A 20,879-nucleotide genomic window follows, 5' to 3' on the forward strand; every position below is an offset into this window, starting at 1 on the left:
CAAATCAATACATTTGATGTTGTATTATAAATTTTTAAAAGAATAAAACAGACTTATTTAAATAAAAGATAGAAAACAAGACAGACATAAGACATAAGACAGAAAACAAGACAGACAATTTCTCATTTTTACAGAGGAATCCTTCACATCAATTACAATTCAGGGGAACTGGTTTCTTTGGGTGGGTGGGAAGAGACGCTGCTGCTAAGTTGGAGGAATGGCTACTGTATCCTATACTCACTGAGTAGTACCTTAGCAAGCCTCATGCTTCTCCTTTCATCTCTCCCTGTTTACAGCCGTAGTTCATCATTCCTTCCCCTCCTTATTTGTTCATCTCTCTGCTGCCAACTAACTGCTTCATACACCCTGGCAGCACCCCTAAGCTCATCAAACTGCCTGCGTGCAGATCCCATCCTGAAGCCAGCTGATGCCAGAGTGTGGAAAAAGGATCCCATAGAATAGGAAGGACAAGAGACCTCTTCCAGAAAATTAGAAACATCGGAGGTAAATGCCAGGCAAAAATGGGTATGATCAAAAACAAAGATGGCAAGGACCTAACAGAAACAGAAGAGATCAAGAAAAGGTGGTAAGAATATACGGAAGATCTGTATAGGAAGGATAATAATATCGGGGATAGCTCAGATGGTGTGGTCAGTGAGTTAGAGCCAGACATCCTGAAGAGTGAGGTTGAGAAGCATTGCTAATAACAAGGAAGCAGGAGACGACGGTACCCCAGCTGAACTGTTTAAAATCTTGCAATATGATGCTGTCAAGGTGATGCATGCCATATGCCAGCAAATTTGGAAAACACAAGAATGGCCATCAGACTGGAAAAAATCAACTTATATCCCAATACCAAAAAAGGGAAACACTAAAGAATGTTCAAACTATCGGACAGTGGCACTTATTTCACATGCCAGCAAGGTAATGCTCAAGATCCTGCAAGGGAGACTCCAGCATTCATGGAGCGAGAATTGCCAGATGTACAAACTGGGTTTAGAAAAGGCAGAGGAACTAGAGACCAAATTGCCAATATCCGCTGGATAATGGAGAAAGCCAGGGAGTTCCAGAAAAACATCTATTTCTGTTTTATTGACTATTCTAAAGCCTTTGACTGTGTGGATCATAACAAACTGTGGCAAGTTCTTGGTGGTATGGGGATACCAAGTCATCTTGTCTGCCTCCTGAGGAATCTGTATAATGACCAAGTAGCAACGGTAAGAACAGACCACGGAACAACAGACTGGTTTAAGATTGGGAAAGGAGTACGGCAGGGTTGTATACTCTCACCTTACCTATTCAATTTGTATGCAGAACACATCGTGCGACGTGCTGGGCTTGACGAATCCAAGGCTGGAGTTAAAATCGCAGGAAGAAACATTAACAATCTCAGATATGCAGATGACACCACTTTGAAGGCTGAAAGTGAGGTGGAGCTGAGGAGCCTTATGATGAAGGTGAAAGAAGAAAGTGCAAAAGCTGAGTTGCAGTTAAACCTCAAAAAAACTAAGATTATGGCAACCAGCTTGATTGATAACTGGCAAATAGAGGGAGAAAACGTGGAGGCAGTGACAGACTTTGTATTTCTGAGCGCAAAGATTACTGCAGACGCTGACTGCAGCCAGGAAATCAGAAGACGTTTACTTCTTGGGAGGAGAGCAATGACAAATCTTGATAAAATAGTTAAGAGCAGAGACACCACACTGACAACAAAGGTCCGCATAGTTAAAGCAATGGTATTCCCCGTAGTAACCTATGGCTGAGAGAGCTGGATCATAAAGAAAACTGAGCGAAGGAAGATAGATGCTTTTGAACTGTGGTGTTGGAGGAAAATTCTGAGAGTGCCTTGGACTGCAAGAAGATCAAACCAGTCCATACTCCAGGAAATAAAGCCAGACTGCTCACTTGAGGGAATGATATTAAAGGCAAAACTGAAGTACTTTGGCCACATAATGAGAAGACAGGATACCCTGGAGAAGAGGCTGATGCTAGGGAAAGTGGAAGGCAAAAGGAAGAGGGGCTGACCAAGGGCAAGATGGATGGATGATATTCTGGAGGTGACAGACTTGACCTTGGGGGAGCTAGGGGTGGCGACAGCCAACAGATAGCTCTGGTGTGGGCTGGTCCATGAAGTCACGAAGAGTCGGAAGCGACTGAACAAATAAACAACAACAACATCTACAATTCGCTAGTAGCAATATATATATATATATATATATATATATATATATATATATCATAGCTTTTATTTCACAGCAGCTGAGATGGAGTGGATCTTGAAAGGAAAAAGATGCATGAGTTCAATCCAGTCATCCCAGCAGGACTTCTGTGGCTTAGACAAAAGCCTGCAAGTTGTCAGCCCCATGGAGGAAAAACCAAGTCCAGGGTTGGTGTATGGCTGTGTTCTGGAGGAATTTAGAATATATACCATATGTATGCTCTTGACCTGCCCACAACACTGCGTGTTTAAGCCATTCTGCCAGTATATCTTTGCCAATGGAGCAGCTACCCTGGCTAAGTGTTCCACTGATGTATCTGGTGCTCCACCAGCATATCTCTCATGGCAGCGATATATCTTGTGTTCTGCCAGGGTAGCAGTGCTGCCATCAAATCCTATAGCCCTTCAGCCAGTGTAACTCAAGTATATTTATATATTTACTGCATTTTCTTAACATTACCTTCTCCTGCAAATGCAAGTTATTGCGTAAATGCTCTTTGACCTCTTCTTCTGTGTCTTTCTGTAGACAAATGTAAACATATATTAATATGTTCCATAATAAAATTTGAACTAATATATCAAAAGTATTCTGGTGAGGAGATAGACTCGCAACCATCTTTAACTGGGTTGCAAGGTTTCGCCAATTAAATAATTAGAATAACCCAATAAACATCTTTTGATTAGTTAATAAAGTACCCAATTAATCAGTCAGCAATTAATCAGTCAACAGATTTTTACACATATATAAGTATATAGAAATCCTGCCTCTTCTGGGATAGTATCTGCTGTGACACATGCAGGCATCACCTAAAAACAAAGAAAGAGTGCTGTTTCCCGGCATATCAGAATTAATTTTATTGATATGCATATTTTGTTGTTTTAATCAGTTAATCAATCAAACACATGTGATTAAATCAAGTCATCAACTAATGTTTCATGAGTGATAGCTCTAATTTTTAATATATTACACTGCATAAATAGGCCACAAGCCAACACAACATTGTGCATTGCTTTCAAGTGCTCCTAATACTGTATTGAGTTTTGGCTAAAAGTTGTTAACACAAAATATGGCTAAATTCTTGAACTGATAAAGTGTTTGATACAAATTACAGTCTGAACCGATATACCGTAGAATTACACATGGGGAAAATATGTGAATAAAACCATTTATGCTTTAAAGAAATCATGTCCATTTCTGGACAACACTTTTTCCTCTAGAGGGGCTGTTGTTAGACTACTATAGCAAACACAAGGAAGAGCTATGTAGCTCCTGAAAGACATTTCCTTTGGGCACATAACTGGGCTCAATGTTTCCCATTTTTTCTTTATACCCAAATGTATACAGCCCTATGCAGGCATTCAGACCCATGGGAGGGGAGAGGGGGTTACCCTGCCCCCACTGTTACATCCCTGCTGCCTGCCCCCTTCTGCCCTCCCTATGCTGGAGGTTAAAGTTCTGCAGCAGAAAGATTCTTGTACTCATGTAGGATACCTGTGCAGTTTAGAATCCTGCCTGATCAGAGTTCTAAACTGTGCAGGGACCTAAATGAGTAGAGGAGGTAGGCTCCCTGCTGCAGACCTTCAACTTCCAAAACATGGAGGGCAATGGAGATGGCTAACAGGGACACAACAGAAGGGTTGAGGCCAGTGAATGTGCCCCTGCTCTCCTCATCATATGAGGACAATTGAATAGGTCTTCTTTATATACCTACCGAGGACAACATTTTCTACATCTTATGAAGTAGACTCTGGGCCATGAGAGTTTTTGCACAATAATTTGATAATATATAAAGTGCCAAAGGGCTCTTTTCTGTCTGACTACTCATACAAACTTTGGGCAGTATCCAATAGGGCTGTTTTGCAAGCAGCCCCTCTCAATGCTTGTCCAACTGAGTTTTAATGCTTCCAATATGAAGTGCCTCCAGCAAAGGAGATTGTTACCTTGTCATGGTGCTGGAGCTTGAGCACCTCAAGGATGCCATGAGCTAAACAGTGAAGGGACACCCAAGACGGGAAGGTCATGGTAGAGAGGTCAGACTAAATACGATCCCTGGGGAAGGTAACGGCAACCCACCCCAGTATTCTTGCCGTGAAAACTAAATGGATCAGTACAACCAGAGATATGTCGGTATACCATTGGAAGATGAGACTCCCAGGTCGGAAGATGGTCAAAATGCTACTGGGGAGGAACAGAGGATAAGTTCAACTAGCCCCAGATGTGATGACGCAGCTAGCTCAAAGCCAAAAGGACGGCTAGCAGCCGACGGTGCTGGTGGTGAACGACGAATCTGATGTTTTAAAGATCAACACACCATAGGAACCTGGAATGTAAGATCTATGAGCCAGGGCAAATTGGATGTGGTTATTGGTGAGATGTCAAGATTAAATATAGATATATTGGGTGTCAGTGAACTGAAATGGATTGGAATGGGCCACATCACATCAGATCACCACCAGATCTACTACTGTGGACAAGAGGATCACAGAAGAAATGGAGTAGCCTTCATAATTAATAATAAAGTGGCTAAAGTAGTGCTTGGATACAATCCAAAAAACAATAGAATGATCTCAATTCGAATTCAGGGTAAGCCATTTAACATCACAGTGATCCAAATATATGCCCCAACCACAGATGCTGAAGAAGCAGAAGTAGATCAGTTCTATGAGGATTTGCAGCACCTACTGGATAATACACCAAAAAGAGATGTTATTTTCATTATAGGAGACTGGAATGCTAAGGTGGGTCGTCAAATGACATCTAGAATTACAGGTAAACATGGTCTAGGAGAACAAAATGAAGCAGGACATAGGCTGATAGAATTTTGCCAGGACAACTCACTGTGCATAACAAACAATCTCTTCCAACAACCGAAAAGACGGCTTTATACATGGACTTCACCAGATGGTTGACACCGAAATCAGATTGACTACATCCTTTGCAGCCAAAGGTGGCGGACATCTATACAGACGGTAAAAACAAGACCTGGAGCTGACTGTAGTTCAGATCACGAACTTCTTATTGCACAATTTAAAATCAAACTAAAGAGAATAGGGAAGACCCACAGATCAGTTAGATATGAGCTCACTAATATTCCTAATGAATATGCAGTGGAAGTGAAGAATAGATTTAAGGGACTAGATTTAGTAGATAGGGTCCCGGAAGAACTATGGACAGACGTTCGCAACATTGTCCAAGAGGCGGCAGCAAAAAACGTCCCAAAGAAAAAGAAAACCAAGAAGGCAAGGTGGCTGTCTGCTGAGACACTGGAAGTAGCCCAAGAAAGAAGGAAAGCAAAAGGCAACAGTGATAGGGGGAGATATGCCAATTAAATGCAAAATTCCAGAGGTTAGCCAGAAGAGATAAGGAATTATTTTTAAACAAGCAATGCGTGGAAGTGGAAGAAGACAATAGAATAGGAAGGACAAGAGACCTCTTCCAGAAAATTAGAAACATCGGAGGTAAATGCCAGGCAAAAATGGGTATGATCAAAAACAAAGATGGCAAGGACCTAACAGAAACAGAAGAGATCAAGAAAAGGTGGCAAGAATATACGGAAGATCTGTATAGGAAGGATAATAATATCGGGGATAGCTCAGACGGTGTGGTCAGTGAGTTAGAGCCAGACATCCTGAAGAGTGAGGTTGAATGGGCCTTAAAAAGCATTGCTAATAACAAGGCAGCAGGAGACGACGGTATCCCAGCTGTTTAAAATCTTGCAAGATGATGCTGTCAAGGTGATGCATACCATATGCCAGCAAATTTGGAAAACACAAGAATGGCCATCAGATTTGAAAAAATCAACTTATATCCCAATACCAAAAAAGGGAAACACTAAAGAATGTTCAAACTATCAGACAGTGGCACTTATTTCACATGCCAGCAAGGTAATGCTCAAGATCCTGCAAGGGAGACTCCAGCAATTCATGGAGCGAGAATTGCCAGATGTACAAGCTGGGTTTAGAAAAGGCAGAGGAACTAGAGACCAAATTGCCAATATCCGCTGGATAATGGAGAAAGCCAGGGAGTTCCAGAAAAACATCTATTTCTGTTTTATTGACTATTCTAAAGCCTTTGACTGTGTGGATCATAACAAACTGTGGCAAGTTCTTGGTGGTATGGGGATACCAAGTCATCTTGTCTGCCTCCTGAGGAATCTGTATAATGACCAAGTAGCAACGGTAAGAACAGACCATGGAACAACGGACTGGTTTAAGATTGGGAAAAGAGTACGGCAGGGTTGTATACTTTCACCCTACCTATTCAACTTGTATGCAGAACACATCATGCAACGTGCTGGGCTTGACAAATCCAAGGCTGGAGTTAAAATTGCAGGAAGAAACATTAACAATCTCAGATATGCAGATGATACCACTTTGATGGCTGAAAGCGAAGAGGAGCTGAGGAGCCTTATGACGAAGGTTAAAGAAGAAAGAGCAAAAGCTGGGTTGCAATTAAATTTAAAAAAAAACAAAATTATGGCAACCAGCTTGATTGATAACTGGCAAATAGAGGGAGAAAACGTGGAGGCAGTGACAGACTTTGTATTTCTGGGCGCAAAGATTACTGCAGACGCTGACTGCAGACAGGAAATCAGAAGACGTTTACTTCTTGGGAGGAGAGCAATGACAAATCTTGATAAAATAGTTAAGAGCAGAGACATCACACTGACAACAAAGGTCCGCATACTTAAAGCAAAGGTTTTCTCCGTAGTAACCTATGGCTGCGAGAGCTGGACCATAAGGAAGGCTGAGCGAAGGAAGAGAGATGCTTTTGAACTGTTGTGTTGGAGGAAAATTCTGAGAGTGCCGTGGACTGCAAGAAGATCAAACCAGTCCATACTCCAGGAAATAAACCAAGACTGCTCACTTGAGGGAATGGTATTAAAGGCAAAACTGAAGTACTTTGGCCACATAATGAGAAGACAGGATACCCTGGAGAAGAGGCTGATGCTAGGGAAAGTGGAAGGCAAAAGGAAGAGGGTCCGACCAAGGGCAAGATGGATGGATGATATTCTGGAGGTGACAGACTTGACCTTGGGGGAGCTAGGGGTGGCAACGGCCGACAGAAAGCTCTGGCATGAGCTGGTCCATGAAGTCACGAAGAGTCGGAAACGACTGAACGAATAAACAACATTGGAAGTGCAAAAATTAGTTTAAACACTCCTTTCTGGATCAAGACAGGCCAGCAGAGCTTGAGCAGTGTTGAACTGCCCTTTCCAGAAATGAGCATTTTCACTTGTTTCTGGTTGCTCCAAGAAGCAGTAAACCCCTGTTGCGCAAATGGTGGGAATGGAATTAGCAAGGGCACAACAGAACCTGTGGAGGTGTAGTGCCCTGTTGGATATTGCCCAGTGAATGTTTATATTGTTTTGTTTTGAATTGTTTTCGAAATGCTTTGTGAGCTATCTTGAATACCTAGCAGACCGAGAAAGACAGGATAAAGAAGGTTTACAAATAAACAAATAGTCCTATTTGGGGCATACCTTCACACACATAATGACCTGCTTCACACATAACACTAACCCATGGTTGTTGAATTCTGGATTGTCATGATATGTGAACCTAGCCATGCTAACAAACCATAGTTGTTAACCACGAACAACCCTGAAAGAGAACCCATGATTTATTGTTGGATTGTGAACTCTGTGTTTTTTAAACTTTGGGTTCTTGTTCTGCGTGAATCCAGAACCGTGGTTGTTCGTAGATTGCCTTGTCAATCTGCAAAGGCAGTGGGGAAGAGTGGTAAAAACCCCTAAGCCACTTTAGATGCCAGTACTACAGCACCACGAAGGGATTTGGGGATACAAAGAGGGAACAAGTGGAGGGAAAAAACAATCTAAGGCTTGAAAAAACAAAACACAATTTGTTCAAACTGTCTGCAAGACAAACCCTGGGTATGGGATAATAAACTATGGGTTAACATTATATGCAAACCAGGTTGAGTGTGAGGACATAGACTGAGGTGGGTGGGTTTTGTTTTTTTAGAAACAGAGTAAAATCTCAACTTACAAAGCTGTATCTAGACTTAGCAAGAGAAATCAGTTCCTGATCTCCAGGAGTACACATATTCAGTCCAATGGGAAGCATCTTTTTAAGTGCAGCTACAATCAGAGAAGTCTGTATTGAGTATAAATCCCCTCTACGTTTTGATTTCTTTCGTTCTTGATCATGACCTCCAGACTACAAGGGGGAGATATATAGGAAATACATTGTGTAGTTATTTATTTCATACACAAAAACAGTTACCCTTCCTAAATATTCAACCAGAAATTTATATTAAAAGTTTAATATTTTGAATGGTTAAACTTGGTAAGATAGGTGTGAACAAAAGAAATGCTGTGGAAAATATGTAAATAGTTTTAGAAGAACGTCATAATTTTTGTGATTTTTAACAATCTACACATTTCTAGAAACACATACATACACGTATGAATAACATTTGAAATGGAAAAAGTATGACAAACTTTGTATTTATTAGAAGACAAGTAATTGTTTCTAGTATCTGAGTCTTATATAAAATAGATCTGCAATGTTGCTTTTTTTAAAAAAAATCTGATCTTCAAAATATGACTTCAACAAAACCATACACTTGTAAGTATATGCACTAGAAAACTACTTTGCTTAGCTCTATTGTTGATTTAGAAATATTGTAAATGTAAATATTGTAAAGACTACACTGTCAACAGCTTCAGCCACCCAAAGTATGAGGAGAATGATCCCTAGGAAAGAGACAGTAAACAGGTTGCACATCAACGCAACATCTATCCTACTCTATCTAAAACAGACACTGCACAATTTCATTTAAAATAAAACTTTTTATTTAAGGCAGCAAATCAAAGCTCTGAGCAACAGCACTGCTTCTTATCATTAACAAAATCATACAATGAACAAACTTATATTAAACAGCCACAAAAATGTCCCCTTTCTGAATTCCATGTGTAGAAGAGACACCCATTGACCCTAATGAGAATCAGACTACACATATGAATTCAGGATTGGGTTCATAGCATATAACCACTACAAACAGCAGATGCTTGCTATCAACCCTCCACATCTTTTTGTCTTGGAAAATGGAATTTTAAGGCCCAGAGCAAGTATTTATACTGTACAAACTGTACAGTAGCAGTCATTAATACTGATAATTTGCAAACAATTACCACACAATTTCTCTTCTAAGAAGCAGAGAAAATTCTGATAGTGCACATACATTTGGTAAATTGTTGCAAAGCTCTCCTTTAAATGGAAACTACCAAAGCATATAATTATTCCTACATGTTTGGCAGTTTAAAGTACACAAAAACATGATGTGGTGGTTTTCTTCAGGGACTGACAATTGCAAAACTACTTTGCCTCAAAGCTTTGCTTGTGGAAATGCCTTAGAAAAAGTTTTCTACAGTAGCAATGAGTTAATGGCTCTATATTTAATGACATTAATTTGTACTCTATTTTGATAGCAGACAAACAAATGCCACAATGTATCACGGGGACCCAGTGGCGTCACTAGTCTCTTAACCAGGGGAGGTAACTGATATAACAGGGGAGGTAAGTCAGCTCTAGCTTTAATTTCTTCTATTCCTTGGAGGACAGGTTTCTCCATAAAGGATTTCTCATATTCACTTCCGTTTGGGTGGACAATAATGTTAACATAATAATAAATAAAAACAATACATTTTAAATGTGAAGAAATGCTCCATTCTGTCTCTGCCACCAAATTTCATCCTTTCTAAATGGCTACTCAGGAAATCTCTATTGGCAGTTATAAAACCAGAGCTACACCTAACTATGTACTCTGTTGATGAAAGTAAATCAATGGCTTGTTCCTTAAAGATATTTGCACATATTTATTATATACTATCAAGGGTACTAGTCTTTTTCTCTACTCTCTACCCTAAGTAACCAAACAAAGAGTAGCCTGTACTTCACTCTCTGCAATGGTATGATGGTTATAATTAAGTATGGGAGGAACAAAATGTGGGGATGGAGGATTATTCTTCCTTCACTCACAGTCCTCCTATCCATCACTGAAGCAATTACTCTGTTCCCCTAAAATAAGCATGGCCTCAAGGCTTTGAGAAAGAGATGAAGAATATTTGTCCCCTCCCAAACAGAAGTTGTATTCCCTCCTTTCATTATGGAATCCAGCTCCTGTTTGCAGGGGTGGGAAGAATTAGAGAGAGAAACATCAGAAGCATACTGCCCTTTACGTACAAACCCCAGAAGTTCACTACCTCCTTCAATGGCCTTCTTGGTGGTCGCTGGACCACAGTGTGCTGTGGGCATGTTTGATTCTACTGCCAAATGTTGAGAAATTGGCTATTTTATTGATAGATTCACATTGCGATCAAGAATGATGTAAAACGGAACATTGGTACTTACCGAGAAGGTTCCTTCTGGGTTGGTGTGCGGAAGGCATCCCACAATGGGTTAACTCCCCCTATCGCCCAGGAAAAGCAGGGACTCACATGACTGAGTTTTAAGCCCTCTATTGGTCTGAAGCTCCTCCTAGCCAGTTCCGTCCATGGCTAAAGCTCGGAAATTGAGAAAGGAAGCATCTCTTTGTATCACAGGTAAGGAAGAACCACAGAGGAACAGATAACTTATTAGTAAGTACTTAGAAATCAATCTGAGAGTACAAACTTTGAGGATCCTTAGGAAAAGGTCTGGCCGGCTAAATGCAGAGACAAGTGGCCTGATAGACTCGGTGGAGTTTCAGGGTGTGGTTGGGATGCCTTCCGCACACCAACCCAGAAGGAACCTTCTCGGTAAGTACCAATGTTCCGTTCTCCAGGTTGGTGTGAGGAAGGCATCCCACAATGGGATATGCAAAAGCTAAAAAACCCTTATCTGGGTGGGAAAATCTTAAGCCGAGTCTATTGTAGTCCTACAACCTGCTGGAGGACTCTCCTGCCAAAGGAGGCATCCGCTGAGGCATATGTGTCTATTTTGTAATGTCTTATGAAGGAATTAGGACTTGTCCAGGTGGCCGCCTTGCAGATTTCTGCCAGAGGGGCATTAGTACTTAAGGCGGCTGATGTGGCTGCTGCTCTAGTGGAGTGAGCTGTGACTCCTAATGGCTTGGGGAGGCATGAGGCCTCATAGGCCGAAAAAATACATGCTTTTAACCACCTAGCTAGGGTAGATCTGGTAACCTTCTTGCCCATAGCCACAGGGTGAAAGGAAACAAACAGTGAATCAGATTTTCGAAAGGACTCTGTCCTTTTTAAGTAAACTTTAATGGCTCTGCGGACATCCAGCTTGTGCCAGGCCTTCTCCTGTGGATGAGAAGGGTTAGGACAGAAAGATGGCAGAATAAGCTCCTGTGACCTATGGAATAGCGTGTTGACCTTAGGGATAAAGGTCGGGTCTGTTCGAAGGACGACAGAATCCTTATGGAAGGTGATGAGGCCTTTTCTGATTGAAATGGCAGATAACTCTGAGATTCTGCGAGCAGATGTTATGGCCACAAGGAAAAGAACTTTTTGTGACAAAATGCGTAGTGGGATAGAGGCAATTGGTTCGAAGGGAGGTTTAGTCAATGCAGAAAGTACAACATGTAGGCTCCAGGAAGGAAACCTATGGACAATGGGAGGACTCTTGAGTGCGGCTCCACGGAGGAATCTTTTGATGTGAGGGTGTGAACTTAGTGGCTGCCTACCAGGCCTGGAAAGGACTGATGACAGGGCTGACGTTTGCCTGCGCAGGGTACCCGGTTTTAAACCCATCTGAAGGCCTTGTTGGAGAAAGGCTAGGAGTTCCTTGACACCTGTTGCCCGTGGAATAAGCTTCTCCCTTTCACTCCACCTGCAGAAGGACTTCCAGGTTGTTTCGTAAATTCTGGTGGTGGAGTCCTTGTGGGATGCCAGCAGGGTGGATATGACCTCCTCAGAATAACCCAGAGTTAAGTAGATGGACCTCTCAGCAGCCAGGCGGCTAGTTTGAGCCAATTTGGGTCTGGGTGCAGTACTGGTCCCTGAGACAAGAGATCTGAGATCTGGGGCAGGAACCATGGACCTTGCACTGCTAGGGCTAGAATCTCGGAGAACCAGGGGCGTCGGGGCCAGAAGGGGGCTACTAGGACTACAGTGGCTTGTTCCTTTCTGATTTTTTGTAGAACTCTGGCTAAGAGGGGGATTGGAGGGAATGCGTAGAGCCTCTCTTTCGGCCAGTTGATATATAGTGCATCTATCCCTTCGGCTCCGTAAGACTGGAATCTGGAGAGAAATCTTGGCAGCTTGTGGTTTTGCCTGGATGCAAACAGGTCCAGCGTTAGTGGGCCGAAATGGTGTATGATTCTCTGGAAGACTGCTGGATGTAGGCTCCATTCCCCTGGGTCTATTTGTTGCCGACTCAGATAGTCTGCTGTATGGTTCAGGGTCCCTTTGATGTGTTGGGCTGATATGGAGGCTAAGTTCTGTTCGGCCCATAATAGCATGCTCTGGGCCTCCAGGTGTAAGGAGAGGGATTTGGAACCCCCTTGACGTGTTATGTGGGCTCGTGTTGTTGTGTTGTCCGTTCTGACTAGGACATGAGAATGTTGCAGATGGCGTGAGAATGCTTTTAGACCCAGGTGTACTGCCCTGAGCTCCAGCCAGTTGATGCTGTGGCATTTTTCCTCTGCATTCCATTTTCCTTGGGCCAGGAGAGAGTTGCAGTGGGCTCCCCACCCTTCGAGGCTGGCATCTGTTGTCAGTAAGATCCTCTGAGGCTCCTGGAAGGGGCTGCCCACCTGCAGATTTTGGAGGTCTTGCCACCACATGAGGGAGTCTCTGACGTGCAGAGGGAGAAGTATTGGGAGGCGATCCCTCCTTGCTATTTGAGCTTGGAAGGGCAATAGGAACCACTGAAGGGGGCGAGAATGCAGCCTGGCCCATGGGAGAATGCCGAGGCATGAGATCATTAAACCCAGAAGATGCGCAGCATCCATTAAGTTGGTTATTCTTTGCCGATGAATTGCCTTTGAGCGGTCCTGAAGCTTGACTATTCTCTCTGGGGAGAGGAATATTAAACCCTTGGAGGTGTCGATGAGTGCTCCTAGATGAGGGAGGACCTGGGTGGGTGTGAGATGGCTCTTTTTTCTGTTTATGACAAAGCCGTGTCTTTCTAGGCACTCGACAGTTGTCTGTAGATCCTGTGAGGCTTTCTGACTGGAAACAGAACGGATAAGAAGGTCGTCCAAATATGGATAAATATGCACGCCCTTTAGCCGGAGATGAGCTATTACTGTCACCATGATCTTGGTGAAGATGCGGGGTGCCGAGGATAGGCCAAATGGAAGTGCTTTGTACTGGTAATGATAGTTCTGGTACGTGAAGCGTAGGAATTTTCTGTGAGGTAGTGAGATGGGAATATGCAGATATGCCTCTGTGAGGTCTATGGAAGTCAAATATTCTGCTTTGTGAAGGGCTTCTTTGATGGTTTGCAATGTCTCCATACGGAATTTTCGATATTTGACAAACCTGTTCAGATGCTTGAGGTCCAGAATTGGTTTCCAGCCTTTGCCCTTTTTGGCTACTAGAAATAAGATGGAATAAATACCTTCGTATTTTTCTATGGATGGTACTGGTTCTATCGCTCCTATTTGAAGTAGACGCTGTATGGCGGTAGATAGGATGTGATTCTTGGTGGCGGATTGTGATGTGGGGGATGGGGTGAACCGAGGGGGAGGTTGTTTCCAAAACTCTATGAGATAACCATGGGAGATGGTGTCCAGGACCCAGCGATCGTCTGTGGATTGTTCCCATGCTGGGAGGAAATGTTGAAGTCTCCCCCCGATGAAGGGTTCCCTGGCGTCAGAACTGCTGTCGTCCAGACCTTGAGGCCTGGAAAGTAGAAGGGGGTTTGGCAGAAGCGCTAGAGGAGTTGGCGCTTCTGGACTGAAAGCGGGATCTGGACCATGCTGGTTTAGGAAACCTGTAGCTTTTGGATCGAAAGGAAGATTGGTTAGTGGTCCGGAATGGGCGAAAGGATGTATAAGACCGGATGAGTTTTTTATCTTCTCGCCGGAAGGATGAAGGCATAACTTTTTTCTTATCCTTAGTCTCTATGAGGACATCTTTTAAGGCCTCTTCTCCAAAAAGGTGTGCACCTGTGAAAGGTACAGTCGCAAGATTTCCCCTTGAGGGAAGATCAACATTCCAGTGCTTAAGCCAAATGGAACGTCTGGCCACATTAGCAGCTGCTATGGAGCGGGCTGAAAACTGAAGCGCATCTTGTGTAGCATCAGCCAGGAAGGCAAAAGATTTAGAGAGTTTGAGCAGTCCTCTGTATAAAGTAGGCTGATCTAATTCCTTATTGTTTATTATGTCTTCCACCCATAAGATGGAAGCTCTAGCGAAAAAAGATGATACTGCTGAGGCCCTTAAAGCTAATGCTGAAGCTTCATGCGCCTTTTTTAAAGCTGTATCTGATCTTCTTTCCCCGTGGTCTTTTAGGGGAAAGTCACCGTCTTTTGGCAATACAGCACCTGAGAGCAAGGCCGCCACAGGGGCATCTACTAATGGAATTTTTAATTCTTCCATCACATTGTGAGGAAGAGTATAAAACCTCTGCGCTGTACTGACTCCCTTTTTCCCCTGGAGGGGAGATTTCCACTCCTCCTTCATTAATTTATTAAAGGAATTGGGAAAAGGTACCTCTCTGGTGGTTGGCTTGGGTTCTGGAAACATCGCTGCCCCTCTAGATAAAGATTGCTGTTTGTCGGGTTGTACTGGCTCACTAGCTAGAGAGACAATTGCTTTGGACAATAAAGGTAAAAAATCCTCTTTGTTAAAGAATCGATCAGCCGAGATATGGTCTGTAATTTCTATGTCTGACCATCCACCCTCCTCTCCTTCTGAAAAGAACTCCTGCAGTGACATTATGGAGGAATCACTGTCATGGTGGGGCTCAGCCAAGGGGGTCTTGGATTTGTTAGAGCGACCTTTGGCTATGGAGTGTGGGTCTGGAGAGTCGTCCCCAGAGCCTGCTGATGAGTGCAGACTATGGGAAGAATTGGGCTGTTTTGACCTGAAAGCCTTATTTTTGTTTTTTGTTTTATCATTGTTTTTATTTTTGTTTTCTAATTGTGGAGGAGGAGAGGAGGAAGACTCAGAAGTGTGCAAGCCTCTGGTGCGTTTTGCAGAACGGCTTGATCTCAAGGTTTGCTTGTCTAACAAATGCTCAGACAGATTATCCAGTACTGCCTTAGTGATCTGTGCTAAAACAGATTTATCTATTTGAGCCATGCTTAGGATAGGCGTTGGGGCTATCTCATTATTCTGTGGCTGAGCAATGGAGGAGGTGGAAGGAGGAGGGGCTTCCCTTTGCAAGTTGGAATCAAAACTGCAACTCAAAATGGCCGCCCGCTTTGTTTGGCGGGAAACATCCACGTGGGGGAGAAAGAATGGATTTGATCTCACCCTTGATGCTGTTGGAGCATCCAGCTGCTCCGTTGCTTCCTCCTCTTGTTCTGAGTGGAGAGGGTGGCGTGCTGAGCCCCCGACTCCCTCAGTCTCGGCCGCATCTTTTGAGGCCGGGATCGCACCGTTCCTGGTGTGTAAGAGACTCAGCGAGGGGCCTTGGCCTCCGGGCTGGTGATCTCTTTGATCCTCCGCGGCTGGGAGACTCAGTAGGCAGCCGAAGCCGGCAAACTGGTTATCTCCTTGACCTTTCTGGCAGGTCATCCTTTTGTCTGCTGATGGCTTCCTAACGACTCTCACATGAGTCGTTTTTCTTTTTCTTTTGAGGCTTCGAAATGGTTTTCTTTGCCGGAGGGGTCATAGAGAATGATAGGCAAGCGGCAGAGAAAAGGAAGCAGAAAAGGGTTTTTGTTTGTTTGTTTGTTTGTTTTTGGTAAGAGAAAGAAAGTCAAAGAGGTAAGAAGTTTAAAAAGTGTTAGAAATAGAGATAAGTATAGGCTTGAGATAGGAGGAGATGAGAAGTAGCTCTGTCCTGGGCGAAAAGCAGGGACGAACTGGCTAGGAGGAGCTTCAGACCAATAGAGGGCTTAAAACTCAGTCATGTGAGTCCCTGCTTTTCCTGGGCGATAGGGGGAGTTAACCCATTGTGGGATGCCTTCCTCACACCAACCTGGAGAACAGCAGTGCTTTCACTATCCTGGTTTGAACATAATGTTAATTATGGGTTATTTATTTTTGGGAATATTTGTATCCTGCCTACTTACAATCAAAGTTCTCAAGGCAGTTTACAATATATTTTAAATACTGTAAAATACCCAAGAGTTACGGGGGAGGGGCAAAGATGAATAGAAGTCAAGTGTGTGTGTCCCCAACCCACCCACCCTGCGATTCAGCAGATTTTCCAACTCTAGTGAGTCTTTTAGCTGTAAAGGGTCTCAGAGGAAATATTAGTATAAAGTATCGGAATGTGGCAGTTTGTAGGACAATTGCCAACAGTGCCATAAGCTTGTTCCGCAGAAATCAGTATTTTAACATTCAAAGCAAAATTCAAGCTGCATTTCTCAAATTATGCCACAAGCAACTAGTATTCCTAAAAGAAATGTAATGACATTGTAAGATTAGGTGTATCGGTACCATGGAGAGCTGCAGCTGCGGGTGGAAATACACAGCTGCTAAAGGGTGCTAAATGGGGTCTAATTGTGTGAAGAGACAATTATATGTAGCCTCTGGGGATGTGCATTCTCTTTCATTCTCTTTCCCTTAGATGTCTGTGAAGTTGGGGATAGGTGGTAATCCAGGGCTCACTATGTTGCTGGAAACTACAAGCAACTGCTTCCTTATGAGGTTAAAACCACAATATGGCAAGTTTTTAAGTTGCTAACATGTAGTTAGTTTTATTTATTTTTTCTTTCAGTCCTCAGTCTACAGGATGGTGGTGAAAGTAAAAACTATGGGTGACAGCCAATGTCATGCAAGTGCACTTAGAATTGCACAACAGGACTTCCCCTTTCCACCTCTTCCCTGACCCCCTCACACCCCAAAACTGCTCCAGAGAATCCTCCAACCCTCTGGAGCAGATTTGGGTATGCACAGAGAGTTGGAGGGAATCAATTCAGCTAGCAGGCACACCTGGAAACAACACTGTACCTTTAAAATTAGGGGTGGATGTGGTGTAGAATGACCTTGAAGTTTTGGCTAGAAGGTGTGCAGATGTTGGAGGATTGTAACAACAATCAGGATGTTTTGCTGTGTAGACGTCATAGTTTAGTTGTATGTTTAGATGCATTTGATGTTAAAAAGATCTGCATATTTGCAACTATGGAAACCCAGCCTTACAAAGTAAGCTACAGTATTATGGCTTATATTTTAATTCTTTGACACTATTTTCTTTCATCATTGAATCATTCCATCATTATCTTACAACCAATGAGTTTAACATCTATTTGTGCTAGTAGCTGAACCTGTAATTTAATTTCAAGGAGGAGTTAGGGCAGAGATGAAGGATAAACTAATTTGTTGAAAATATCTAGTTATTCTAATGGGCAATATCAGAAGTGACAAGCATGCTACTTCATTATTCTTTCCTTGGTTTCAATAGTTAAAGATCCAGTGCATCCATTGCTCACTAAAAAGATACTAAGATAAAATAGTTTGTATAAAATGAGGATGGTAACAGAGGCAGAAGAGAGACCTTGCTGGACCTTTTCTCCCTCCCTCCATATGAAATCAGTACCCAGGCCTGTATGGAAGAGGTGTGGAGGAGTATAAAAACAGATGTTCTGGCAAAATCTGCCTAACTTTCCAATAGGATTTATATTGGGCAGAACATGTACCTTCCCTTTGTGACGCCACTGCTGTGATCAATGGAAAGAATGCTGAGAGCCTGGTCATCTCTAAAACTAAAACATAAAGACACATCATGCACTTTGACCTGTACCTTTACTTGCATGGCCTGTATGAAAGAAAAAATACAAGAAAAAAAGTAAGTAAAGTTGATGATTGATGGAAATTTTACAAGTTAATTAGAAACAGTATCTTCTTTCTCAATAGAGAATGGGACTTACTACTGATATCTTGGTTTTATAATGAACCATTATTCATTAAGCCAAAACATGTAATTACATGCTTCCTTAATTAAAAAATGTTTTAATGTATCAATTAGTTTCTTCTATTGAATTCATTGAAGGCTATTTCTGAAAATAAAAATATACCAAGGAATTACTAATGCTCACTATAGATAGTCAGCATACCACAATGCTGCTGTTTTAGTTTAGCATAAAAGGTAACCAATTATACCACAACATAAACATTATGTCTGCCATCTTTATAATATTTTAATATTGATCTTTAATAAAGTTACTTGAACTTAAAACCAATTGATGTTTAACAACATACACTTACCATTTTTTTTTAAAAAAGCCTTGTATCTGCCAACAAACAACATTCACAAGAAATGCAACAAAACACGTGCTTTTGCTTTAACACGAGAAACTAATGTTACAGAAAACTTTGTGCAGGTTACAGAAAGTCTGATTCTGTAATTAATTGTAGACACTTCTCTCCTTTGGCCTTGATAGAGATTTATCAAGGCCAATAATTTAAAGTTGGGCGTTCAGGATTGAGGTCTAAATCACATCTACTTCCCCCTACCACCACCAATATATTTGAAATAGCAGAAAATAAATTTGAGTACTTCTAGACCATGGATTTTAAGAATTAAGCTCTTGCTAAGTTTTGCTTGCCTTTCCTAAGGAGGCCTGCCAGGTATTAGGCACTACACCATACTTTGGCTCTTCTGAGTAGCATTTGAACTAGACTGAATGTGAGATTTTTATTCCTGGTTTGATTTCTGTTTTCTGCTTTGACTGCACTATGGATTTTTTAAATACTGTTTCTTTTAAATGCTGGGTATTTTCTTGTTATTTTGGTTGCTTTTGTTTAAATGTATATGTTTGCCTTAGGTTATTTCTACACTATAGAGTATACAAGTTTGCAAATACATTTTACAACGGAACTTAGAAATGCTTAATTCAGACTTTATTCTGAATTTACTCTTTGTCCACCAGATTGCTATGAACATCAAAGAGGAGCGTCAGTGTGCACATAGTATCAAAAGAGAAACGACTGAGAGTGTATATCTATTGCTGCTCTTGACTAAAGAGCACAATAAACATGTTAACTGTGTGAAGGCCTCTGTGTGGGGGTGTGGGTATGGGGGTGTTTTAATATCATTAGTAGCTGTAGGAAAGCTGGGTGGATTTTCATCAGGATCACAGCAGTTAAGTTCGCCCTCCCCATCACTGTAGTCAGAAGTTGCTTGGGCTCCCACCCACGCACTATTTACATTTTTTAAAAAATGGACAGGTCAATTACCTTCATACAATTAATGTCACATCTCTAGTTTTGTCCTAATATCTTATACTCAAATATCTACCTAAAGATGTTATGTAAAAAAGTTTATCTTGGTCCTGAAAAGTAAATTAATAAGATATATGTTTAATTCAATCCACTGTTATTAATCAACATTAAAATAGTATGCTTGGCAACCAAACAGGTCTGCAAGGGGGCTACAGCAGCACAGAGTAACAACTCTTGCTACTTAAGTTGTGCGCGTCTTATAAGTTCTTTTTTCATGTTCCTCAAAAAGTAACGTTTGAAATGAGTGAGATTCTCTCTCATATACACCATTTAGCCCATGAAACACATTTTAGATCAAGGACATTTGGGGGGACTGCTTATTTGCTAGATAAATAGTAAAACCTAGCAGTTATAACATGAATTAAGAATGCATCTGGATTCATTCTTCAGTGCACTTGCAACAGGACTGGGCAGAAAGTAGATCTCCAGATTTGGACTTCAACTCCCAGCATTTCTGGTTTCTTGACCCAACACATGTGGTTGTGCATGTAATTTTGGATTGGAATATACATGGTACAACATGCAAATCATTACTGTTGCTGGATTTGTCAGCATGGATCATTTATTTGGGAGGGAGGGAAAGGTGGATGGCGGCTGTATCAAGGCTGCCCATGCTCTCCCTCTAAGCCTGCTTCCAAACGATTCTCTGCAGATCAGAGCTTGAACCTTTTTTATTCTAAAAATATAGCATGATTTTCAGGATATAATTTTGGATGAAATTTATCTAATTATATAAGAAGCTGTTCAAATAAGTTGGAGGATTCAAAATGGAAAATACATTTTTTTAAAATAACAAAACCCAACTGCCATCTCATGTCTGGAAAACAGAAAACCATATATCCTGAAAATCATGGCATGTATTTCATCTATACTTTTAACATACAGTTGTATTCATTCCTTCATAATGCCCTGTGACACTGAAGGAATGGCACAGCTACTTGCACACAGTAACATGGTAATTTTAGCATTGATGGAGTGCCAATTTGTGCATAGTATAAAAGTTTTTCATGGAACTGCACATGCTCTGTGCTAAAAACAAAAAACACACACCCTAAAATGAAATCAAAATTCTGTAAAAAGAAAAGCTGAGTTCAATTAACTAAATAATGTGAGCAAATTAAGAAAAAATGCCTGATTTTGCACAATTATTCTGCAGTTTCTGATATTTCCCACAATATATTCTGCTTCTGTTACTCATATGGAAGAGCAGAGAGCAAAGTGGCTCTTGTCCCTCTCACACCTGAAAATCTTATTCAACCATTCCTCTGGATTCAAATTCCACCAGCCGTTGCCAACTAACTTTCAAGCATATTTTCCTAACCATAAGAACTAGAAAATTGTGCCCC

The 20,879-nt window shown here is 41.8% G+C and overlaps 1 protein-coding gene across 1 annotated transcript in view; it reads right to left on the reverse strand.

Annotated features, from left to right (window-relative positions):
* Positions 1–20,879, reverse strand: part of RYR3 (ryanodine receptor 3) — a 401,651-nt gene that overhangs the window by 82,594 nt on the left and 298,178 nt on the right. The window contains exons 70-72 of the mRNA XM_063117743.1: positions 18,053–18,067; positions 8,228–8,398; positions 2,679–2,738 (exon numbers count right to left, since the gene is read on the reverse strand). Coding sequence (XP_062973813.1) covers positions 2,679–2,738; positions 8,228–8,398; positions 18,053–18,067 — 246 coding nt within the window. The remainder of the gene's footprint in view (positions 1–2,678; positions 2,739–8,227; positions 8,399–18,052; positions 18,068–20,879) is intronic.

This window comes from Elgaria multicarinata, chromosome 2, assembly GCF_023053635.1.
Source record: "Elgaria multicarinata webbii isolate HBS135686 ecotype San Diego chromosome 2, rElgMul1.1.pri, whole genome shotgun sequence".
Classification (NCBI taxonomy): domain Eukaryota; kingdom Metazoa; phylum Chordata; class Lepidosauria; order Squamata; family Anguidae; genus Elgaria; species Elgaria multicarinata.